Source organism: Penaeus japonicus, unplaced genomic scaffold, assembly GCF_977035675.1.
Source record: "Penaeus japonicus unplaced genomic scaffold, GWHDUDI00000001_assembly GWHDUDI00000008, whole genome shotgun sequence".
Classification (NCBI taxonomy): Eukaryota; Metazoa; Arthropoda; class Malacostraca; order Decapoda; family Penaeidae; genus Penaeus; species Penaeus japonicus.
In genome coordinates this window covers 33,530,007-33,539,800 of record NW_028234410.1, presented here as the reverse complement: position 1 = coordinate 33,539,800, position 9,794 = coordinate 33,530,007, and the positions used below count along the sequence as shown (strand labels likewise).

At 35.5% G+C, this 9,794-nt stretch overlaps 1 protein-coding gene across 2 annotated transcripts in view; it reads left to right on the top strand.

The window, feature by feature from the left end:
- The window catches only part of LOC122250433 (CDK5 and ABL1 enzyme substrate 2-like), a 20,168-nt gene extending 11,866 nt beyond the window's left edge, over positions 1-8,302 (top strand). For both annotated transcript variants that reach the window (XM_043011833.2, XM_043011834.2), the window contains 4 exons: positions 1,362-1,501; positions 1,617-1,723; positions 2,143-2,347; positions 2,862-8,302. In XM_043011833.2, coding sequence (XP_042867767.1) covers positions 1,362-1,501; positions 1,617-1,723; positions 2,143-2,347; positions 2,862-3,002 — 593 coding nt within the window. In that variant the 3' untranslated portion in view covers positions 3,003-8,302. The remainder of the gene's footprint in view (positions 1-1,361; positions 1,502-1,616; positions 1,724-2,142; positions 2,348-2,861) is intronic.
- Positions 8,303-9,794: the final 1,492 nt, after the last annotated feature.

Genomic DNA, 9,794 nt, shown 5'->3' with positions numbered 1-9,794 from the left:
CGGAAGTTCTCAAACGATTTTTAATCTGTACAAGGTAGTTGAACCCTCTGTCTTTTATAAACTTTTGTTAGGACAATCAAGGACCATCTAAAGAAAGTATAAGAGATATAGATGAAAGTAATTGTTTTTTGACTAAGTGATCAGGTTTTTTTTCACAACTTGTAAAGAATCTGCCGTTTTTAGGTATTATAAACACCAAAACATATGTAGGTCCCAACAAAGGAACTTCTTGTGATTGTTTTCAAAAGGAATGAAACCTGGTGTTGGAAGATATGTAATCAAGAACAAAAAACTGATAGAGTTATATAGACATGGGACAATCTCCTTAAATCTATTGTTATCTTTATCATTATTGATATTATTATTGATATTGATATGATTATTATATTTTTGCTTTTATCATTGTTATAATTTATGTTTGTAAAATCTTGGGATGGAAACTTCCCACAACCATCTCTCTCTTTTTGTTTTCATCTATTCAAAATGCTAAACCTACTGACATTGCATTAGAATAAAATATAATAGCTCATAGATTAGTCTGGTAGCTATCAATGATACTACAGAGAATTAAAAGCAAGATTTTTTTTTTTTTATTATGTAAAAAGCACCATTGCAAAACACAGCCGTGAACATTACTGGCACATATATGTTTGTTCTCCCTGATGATATTTTTTTTTTCTCTTTTTATTCCTCCTGATTTTTGTACAACCTCTATATCCCATGTAATTGTGAAAAAAAAAAAAAATCTACATCTATATATATATGAAGTTGCCGGGGTCAGTCCATGTGGTTGTATAGTTGCTTTCCTGGGTAAATTTTTTCACTCCTTATAGACATGGAGTCCCTTCTGGTCAGTACTCGTTTGTTGTGCCAGTGATATTGAACCTCACACCCACACATACTTAACGCTGCTTCACTTATGCAGTGGAGATCTCACCGCTACTCATGCTATTGGCTTAAACTCACTCTATTTTTCTTTGATTTTTTTTTCTCACTCTGTCCCTCTCTATCTGTTTCTCTCTCTCACTCCCTTCCTCCCCCATCCCCCTTTGTCTTTCTTTCTCTATCTCTCTGCCTCTGACTCTCATTATCTTTATCTTTTTATCTGACTCAAATTCTCTTGAATGATGATTCTCACACTTACCACTGAGATTAAGTAAGAAAAGTAAAAATGATGATTCTTGTGCATCTCTTTTTTTTTGTAATAAGATACTGTAAGGAATATAAGCATAAGATTATGTAATATATATATATATTTGCATTTTTTAGATTACATCAAAGATTGAATTTTTGTGTCTGTTTTTTTTTTGGTTTGAATGTTGTTGTTCAGAATACTAAAAAACATTTCACCATATACACAGGTTGTGCTTGTGATTTGGAAGAATGGCGCTGCCCAACAGTTGGTCATGCAGCAAGCATGCAGTACGTGCCAAATATGCTCGACGATCCTGAGTTACGCGCCGGCAAGCACCGCAAATTGCTCCGTTTCCCATCATATATGGTATGCCTTGAATATCCAGTCTCTGTATTGCCTTTGGTAATTGTTTTGGAAATTGGGTTATGATTTTTATCTGTTAATGATGGCTGAAGTCTTTACTGCCTTTCTTTTGTTTCAGACATCTGTTATGGATTATACTAAACCTTCAGAGTTGAAAAAGGAGCTGAATGACAAGTTCCGTGGAAAGTTTCCTCATATACAGTTAACTTTAAGTAAACTAAGGAGGTAAGGGAGTCTCATTTGTTACTGATGATTTTTTTGATTTTGTGATTTTGTGTTTAGAAAGGGCTCAATATTTTACCATAAAAGTAAAAGATAAATAAGTAACGATGAATACAGTTATCCATTTATTAACAGCTGATACAAAGAACCTTGCCGCCTTCCTTAAATCTGTAAAGTCGAGCTTCTACTAGTTGTTTCTAACACTGGGTCAGGGATGATTGCCCTTCTGGCTAAGCATAGACACACTCTTTAGGAAATTAGGTGAGCCTGACCTTTGACCAGCCCAAGGTAGCTCAGGGAACAAGGCTAAGTCTTAGTAGTGGATCCCGAGCTTATGGGGTAGAGGCTTTTTCAAAAGTAAAGCGTGAAGTCTGTTAGATTATTATCACAATGTATTTTTAAAAAAATGCTATAATTTCCAGTTTGAAACGTGAAATGCTGAAGATCGCTAGGCAAGACTGTGACATAGATCTCCTCACAGTGGCACAAGCCTACGTTTACTTTGAGAGGCTGATACTCAAAACCATTGTCAACAAGCAGAATCGGAAGTTGATTGCTGGCGCCTGTCTGATCCTCTCGGCTAAGATGAATGACGTCAAAGGAGAAACCTTGAGTAATCTCATAGAGGTTGGTATAGTCTGTTTGTATTGTTACTTTTATTATTATTGTTATTATGTCATTATTATTATTATCATTTTTATTATTATTATTATTTTTATTATTATTATTATTGTTGTTATTGTTATTGTTATTGTTATTGTTATTGTTATTATTACTATTACTCTTATGATTTCCCCTACTACTGCTAAGATTAATATTATTTGCAGAACATTATATTTATTGCTATTACCATTCCTTTCCTTGTTATCATTATTTTTTTATTTTTAACATCATTATTTTTATTTTAACGTGTTAGATTTAGTTTAGTTTAGTTTAGTTTTTTATTTCATTATTGGTTGTCAAAAGTATCATTTTGTTATTTCTTCACTGACATAATTTGTATTTTATAAGGTGCAGTATTACAACACCAGTACATATGACAACTTTCTGAGTTAAGGTATACAAATTTACTTTTAAGAGTTTGGTTTGTTCATGTCCCATATACTTGAACACACTTCTTGACCTCACTTTCTTCTTCCAGAAAACGGAGAGCACCTTCAGGCTGAACCGGCGTGACCTGACCCAGTGGGAATTCGCGGCCCTGGTAGCCCTCGAGTTCGGCCTCCACCTTCCCACTTGGCACGTGAATCCGCACTATCAAAGGCTGCTGTTTGAGTCTTGACGAAAATACCGAGACGTCAACTATTCCCACACACTCTGATGATCTGCTAGAAAGTGTCGTAACAATAGCGGGTGGCGGGCGGAATGATGATGGTTGGGCTTCGTGTAGCGATTGAAGGTCTATAGTCTGGGGTTTGTTTGCTGTTTTTATCTTTCTTTCTTTAATACACTAAGCTCTTGTTTTTTTTTTTTAATTGATGACAATAATGATTATTGTCATTGTTTTTATTATTTTGTCATTATTATTTTTGTTGTTATAATTATTATTATTATCATTATTATTATTATTATTATTATTATTATTGTCATTATTATTATTACTATCATCATCATTGTCATTGTCATTGACATCGTCATCAGTCATCACCACCACTACCATTATTACTATCATCATTATTATTGTTATTATTTATTATTGTTGTTATAATCATTATCTGTATTCATTATTAGTATTCATTATTTATTCAAAAGTAAGGCCTAGAAAAAGGAAACCAAATGCAACAATAAGAAGAACATTCATGTGTGTGGAAGTGTTTTTTTTTTTTTTCTTTCTTTCTTTCTTTCACTTTTTTTCTTAATATGTATATGCAGTGTTAGTCTAAATTGCAGATTGATTAGAGTGCCCAACTATCAACCTTTGATTCATCTGCATGCAGTTTCTAGTGACCATTAATTTACTGGATACACGTAAATTCCATACAAGAAGCCATTTTTACGAGCTCTTTTTTGCTCCTTGCTTATGAAGCCATTTTGATCTCTTCAAGGGATAATCATCATGTAAGAAAATATGTGAAGGCATTTAGCATTAGTTTGCCTGATATCCATCTAGACATGGTCTACTGATGTATGTGTAACAGTAGTGAAGATAATTTTCATCCCTTGCGATTATAATATTTACATTCCTAACTGTGCAGGTCTGATATTGTGCTGTCAATCTCATGTTACCATTATGTATAGCCAGTAAAACTTAACAATCAAAAGAGTAACAATCTGTGTTGTTGATAGGAGAAGTTCTCACCCAATGTAGCAAACAATCACAATTTCAGGAGCAAGGGATTATGGGACACGTTTAAGGGGAGATATCTTGGGGCTTTTATTTGCTTTTTCATGTCAAGATGTTCATGGATGTAACGCCAACTTCTCATGGTACGGGGGGATGGTAGGGAGCTTAATGTTTGCAGCTACTGAATGATACATTTAAGGATATTTTTGTATTATGGCTGATTAACCAGCTGTGTTGTGTTTTGAATTAAGAGTTTGCTGTGATTATTATACAAGTAGATCTGCTGGTAAGATGTAATTATATTTTTTGAAGATTATAAACTTGTTAACCAGCACTATAGCTCACTGGAGCTCCACACAAATTTGATTGGATATATATATAAATATATTTTCAAGGGATGTAAACTTAATTTTACTAATGGTGTCAGGCAGGGCCTTCAAGCAGCAGGAATAGGATTTGGGTAATGGAGATTTGGTGCACTTTATAAGTGTATATTATAGATGATCTATATAAGAGAGTCCATGTCTGCAATGCTGCTAGGTATGAGGGCTTTATTTAATTGTAAACAAATATTTTTGAAAAGGTGTATATAGGTTCCTCCACTGGTGTAAATGAGGGATACTTTCAGTTATCAGCTTTGCCTGTTCAGGAAAATAGAAGGTGTAAAATAAAACATGAAATGTTCTATCTCCTTGGTTTCAAGCATGTTAACTGAACTTGAACATCACATGAAGGTTGTCTATAAATAACTTGGAAGAATCTTTGCAGTTTGTTGTAAATATGGGTTTGTTTGTTCCAGTATGTTATGTTGATAGAATCAATTTGCCTTTCTATCTAATTTTATGTATGAGAAGGTAACAGTTATATTCTGTATCACTGCATTAATATTTATTACTTTTTTATTTGTTTTCTGCTGATTGAAAAAAAACAACAACACATCATTTTGCATAGATTTAATTTACAAGTTTCTCATTTTGAAAATTTCAAGTTCACTCGTTCATTGTATATGTGTTTCCTTGTATTTATCTACAATACATATCCAATCATACTTAACTGAATGAGGTTAGATGAGTGTTCATTGCTTTTTTTTGTGAGTGTTAAGTTGTGTGTGATTAACTGAGAGCAAGTCTTGTTTTTAACTTTATGAACAGGATGTGGAATATGATATGTAGTTTATGCAATATGTTCATTCATTTTTTTTTTTCTATTTTATGGCATTGCTATATTTATTTTTTTTATTTTCTTTATTTTTTTGTCAGATATCTAATATAGGTGTATATTAGATTTAGTAGTTGTGGAGTACTCACAGCTTTGTTTTCTTTTTCAGTATTTTATTTCTCTTGTCTATGTCTATGTCAGAACCTTGCATTTATGATAGTTGTACCTAATGTATAGTACAACTAGGGATGATTATTTTTCTTTGGAAGAAAAGCAATTCTGCTTGTTATTTTTTATTAAGCTGTTTTATGTATTGATGTGTACAAGATAACTAAAAGTGTCAGTATGTTAAAAATGCTGCAATATCTATTTTGCATTTTGTTGAAGCTGCCATAGAAATTTGGTAATAATTCTTGGTCTCTTTCAGTACTACTTGAGCTACAGATTAAAATAGATAGTGTAAGAAAATAGATATATATATATAAGAAAAAGGCAAGCCATGCTCTTTTTTCTGTAGATATTTGAACAGAGATATTGCTATCTTATTGAAGGTCGGTCGAAAGCCATAGAAGTTGTTTCTCAAGCAATACAAGAACATTGCACTGCCAGTTGCACCATTGATATATTTATGTATTGTATAGTTTTGCCTTTTGAATCCGCTTTAAGAAAACAAGCTTTTTTGTCCTAGATCTGTGGTTTCAATTAAAGAAGTCTTATTTTCATACTGAGTAACTTCATATCTGTGTCATGTTGTATGTTGATGTTTACCTTTTTATCTAAAGTGATTTGCGTCATCCATTTCACTTGAATCCTTTTTTTTATTCATCATGATTTTCTCCACAAGAATATCTGGATTAGAATGAGTAGTACATTTCAAAGACTCATTTTCCCCTTTCCCTCCCTTTGTCCACAGTACATACATAAGATAGAATATGGTTATGGCATGTGTGCTGTTATGATTTTATGGAACCTTTTGCAAAGGAATGAAATGAGATAGTAAAGAAGTTTTACTTGAATTATAATGCTACTCAGTACCATGTGTCGTTCTAAAGGCAACTTCATGTTCTAGTCTTTATTAGTCTATTCAAATTGGTGTTTAGTGTATGACTCCAAGAAGTGAGGCTGTATTTAAGTGCATAGAAAGTATTAGTATTACTCATTTTTCTCTCTTTTTTCTCTTTTTTTTTTGTAGTAATTGTTAAAATTGAGAATTCTAATTTAGGTCTCAAAACTGTTGTGTAAATGGGTAGATAGGTCTGGCCTTTATCCACATCTTTGAAGATTTTACTGAAGAAGGATAAGAAGAGGTGTATAAATTTTGCTGTAGGCGAAGTAGTTCCCAGCCGTGTGTTTACCTTCATTGTGAGGTGGATTCATGATACAGAGGTGTTGGACTTTCGTTCTCTTGTGATATTTCCTCTTGCTGTCGAAGTAAGTTTTCTCAGTATCAGATAAGTTGGATCTTTGCCCTCCTCCTCCTCCTCCTCCCCCCCCCCCCCCCCTTCAACTCCTCCTCCTTCTTCTTCTCCTTCTCCTTTTCCTTCTCCTTCCCCTTCCCCTCTTGCTGCTTCTTCTCCTTCCCCTCCTGCTTCTTCTCCTCCTACTTCTCCTCCTACTTCTCCTCCTCCTACTTCTCCTCCTCCTTCTCCTACCCCTACTTCTCCTTATCCTCCTCCTCCTTTTCCTCTTTTTTCGACTCCTCCTCCTCCTCCTCTTCCTCCTCCTCCTCCTCCTCCTCCTCCTCTTCCTCCTCCTCCTCTTCCTCCTCCTCCTCTTCCTCCTCCTCCTCTTCCTCCCCTTCTTCCTCCTCCTCCTCTTCCTCCCCTTCTTCCTCCCCTTCTTCCTCCCCCTCTTCCTCCCCCCCTACTTCCCCCCTCCTCCTCCCCCTCCTCCTCTCCCCACCTCCTCCCCCTCCTCCTCTCCCCTCCTCCTCTCCCCACATCCTCCCCCTCCTCCTTCTCCATCTCTTCCTTCCTATTCCTATTCCTATTCCTTTCTACAATTCCCTTTGGCCATTTTAAAGATGCTTAATGTTTATCAAGGTTTTTCTTAAATGATGTATATTGTAAAGATTCTTCACTTTCACAATTTAGTTGTGAATAGAGAACAGAAGTGGTTACACGTTTCCTGGTTTTGAATAAAAGATAGAATTGCGGAATTTCATACGAGGCCAACTTTTAACATTGACTATGACTGTCAGATGTGATGCATTAATTAAGGAAACCAGTTTTCTGTTCTCTTGGGAAATTTAACAAACCTCCTCCATGTGATTGGGTATGATGTACCTGAGTATGTTATAACCAAGTGTATATTGATAGGTTGTATATATATATGACACTTTTTTTATGACTAGTTAATTCCCTTTTTTCAGTTTTCTAAGTTTGACCTGAACTTAAAGCGTTGGTTTGTAAGTTATTGAAAGTACACATGTATGCACTCGCAGGCACGTGCAACATACACCTACTCACATACTCATTTGCATACACATAGCACACATATATATACACATGCACATGCACAGGTTCATATGCATGTACATTTACACACATGCATGCACACACACACACACACACACACACACACACACACACACACACACACACACACACACACACACACACACACACACACACACACACACACACACACACACACACACACACATTCTTTCTCTCTCTATCACTCTCTCACAATCTCTCGCTTTCTCTCTTGCAATATCTCTCTCTCTCTCTCTCTCTCTCTCTCTCTCTCTCTCTCTCTCTCTCTCTCTCTCTCTCTCTCTCTCTCTCCTCTCTCTTCTCTCTCTCTCTCTCTCTCTCTCTCTCTCTCTCTCTCTCTCTCTCTCTCTCTCTCTCTCTCTCTCTCTCTCTCTCTCTCTCTCTCTCTCTCTTTCTCTCTCTCTCTTTCACACTTACACACATTGTGTATTTGTGTCTGTATGTAAGGTATTGCTCAGAACAGAAATATTGTGTATCTGCTGAGTACTGTATTGAGATTTCCTAATTCTCTGTGATAAGAGTGCAATCAGTTTCAATCTGTAATGTGACTGAAGTGCTGCCAAGACAAATATTCAAATCCATTCTTTACTTGTCTTGTTGATGTTGTTGTCATTATTCAGAAAGTATATGATCCTAAATCACTGTCGTAGTTTTGATTAACCTCTCTTTGGTTTTTGTTTTTTGACATGTCATGTCTATTCACCAGAAAAGTTTGTGATTATGTGTAACACTTTGGAAGAAGATTTAATAGTATTGGTTTTAGGATTCTTGTTGATTTAATGTAGTCCTATCTGGACTGTCAGATAGGAAATTAATTTGTTATATTCTTTTACACTGAAGCAAAGTTCTCTTCTGTGACTTGTGTATATGAATGAATCCGTTAACCATAAAAGAAACTCAGACATGTGGAATGACTTTCAAATTTGTCTATTATAAATATTAAGAAATTTGTAATAAATGCCATTTAACCCTTTAACGATAGATTTGCTTACCCAGGCTCCAGGATGGGTTTTATTTCAGAGCGAGGCAGCTTCACGCAACATACTTTGACTTTTCCCACTCTCTTTTTGTCACTCATTATAGAGCTTGAGCCATTTTTGTGTTTTATTTTTTATGTGTTTTACTGTATTCAGAGACTTATATCAGACCTATCACAGGCTCTGTCAATTCTGCAGTTGACTAAAATTGTAGTTCAGAGTATATATCAGCTCATTTTTTTTCTTTATACTCAGTGTGATAGAAGTTTTTGGGGAGAACAAAAAGCAACTTTTATTTTTTCGTATTTGTATGCTGCCATGAAAGAATACGAAACATATAACCATCCACATTGAAGACAACATGAAGAGGTAGGGAAGAGGAAGGAAACTTGTGCTTATGACTATGAGTGCCACAGTACAAGGCATCCCTACTGGCACACGGGCACATTTTGTAGACATTGGGCATGGTTTTAGTCACATTCCTCCTCTCTTTATGCCTACACATCCTTCATCTGTGGTACTTTAGAGCAATAGGTCGGCAACTTGCTATGTGCCATCGCTCTATAAAGATAGTGCTTGCTAGAGACCGTAGATGGGTGCCATTCAAGGCTCTCTCTCTTACTGGTGCTAGAAGAAAGTGGTGCCATCTAGGTTTTGGATGTTAGGTGAAACCCATTTTGCTGTTATAATAAACCCATTTTGCAGTTATAATAATTGTGACTGCAGTTGTTATCACCACTCACTCATTATTCATAGCACAATAAAATCAAGTTATCCAAAATCCATGAACGTCATGACGCCCGTCCTCAGGCCAGAGCTCCTGCGTCATGTATGACGAGAAAACGTCACCCGTCGTTAACAGGTTAAAAGCTTGAATCAACAAAAAACTAAAATGAACACTTGCATGGCCTCTGTAAAATTAATAGCATAGGCTCAAATTGCACACATAAAAGTTTTTCATGGAACAAGTCTCCAACAAGTGCAGTCAGTCTCATTGATGTGTGGCATGGCATTCAGAGTTAGCTGTTATTAAATTGAAAGCCATACAAAAAACCTAAAGAGAACAAGACTTGCTCTAACCTCCTTTTTTTTCTTTCATGCATTTTCATGGTGCAAATCAGAAATAAAGAATAACAATAAGAATCCTTGATTTTGAG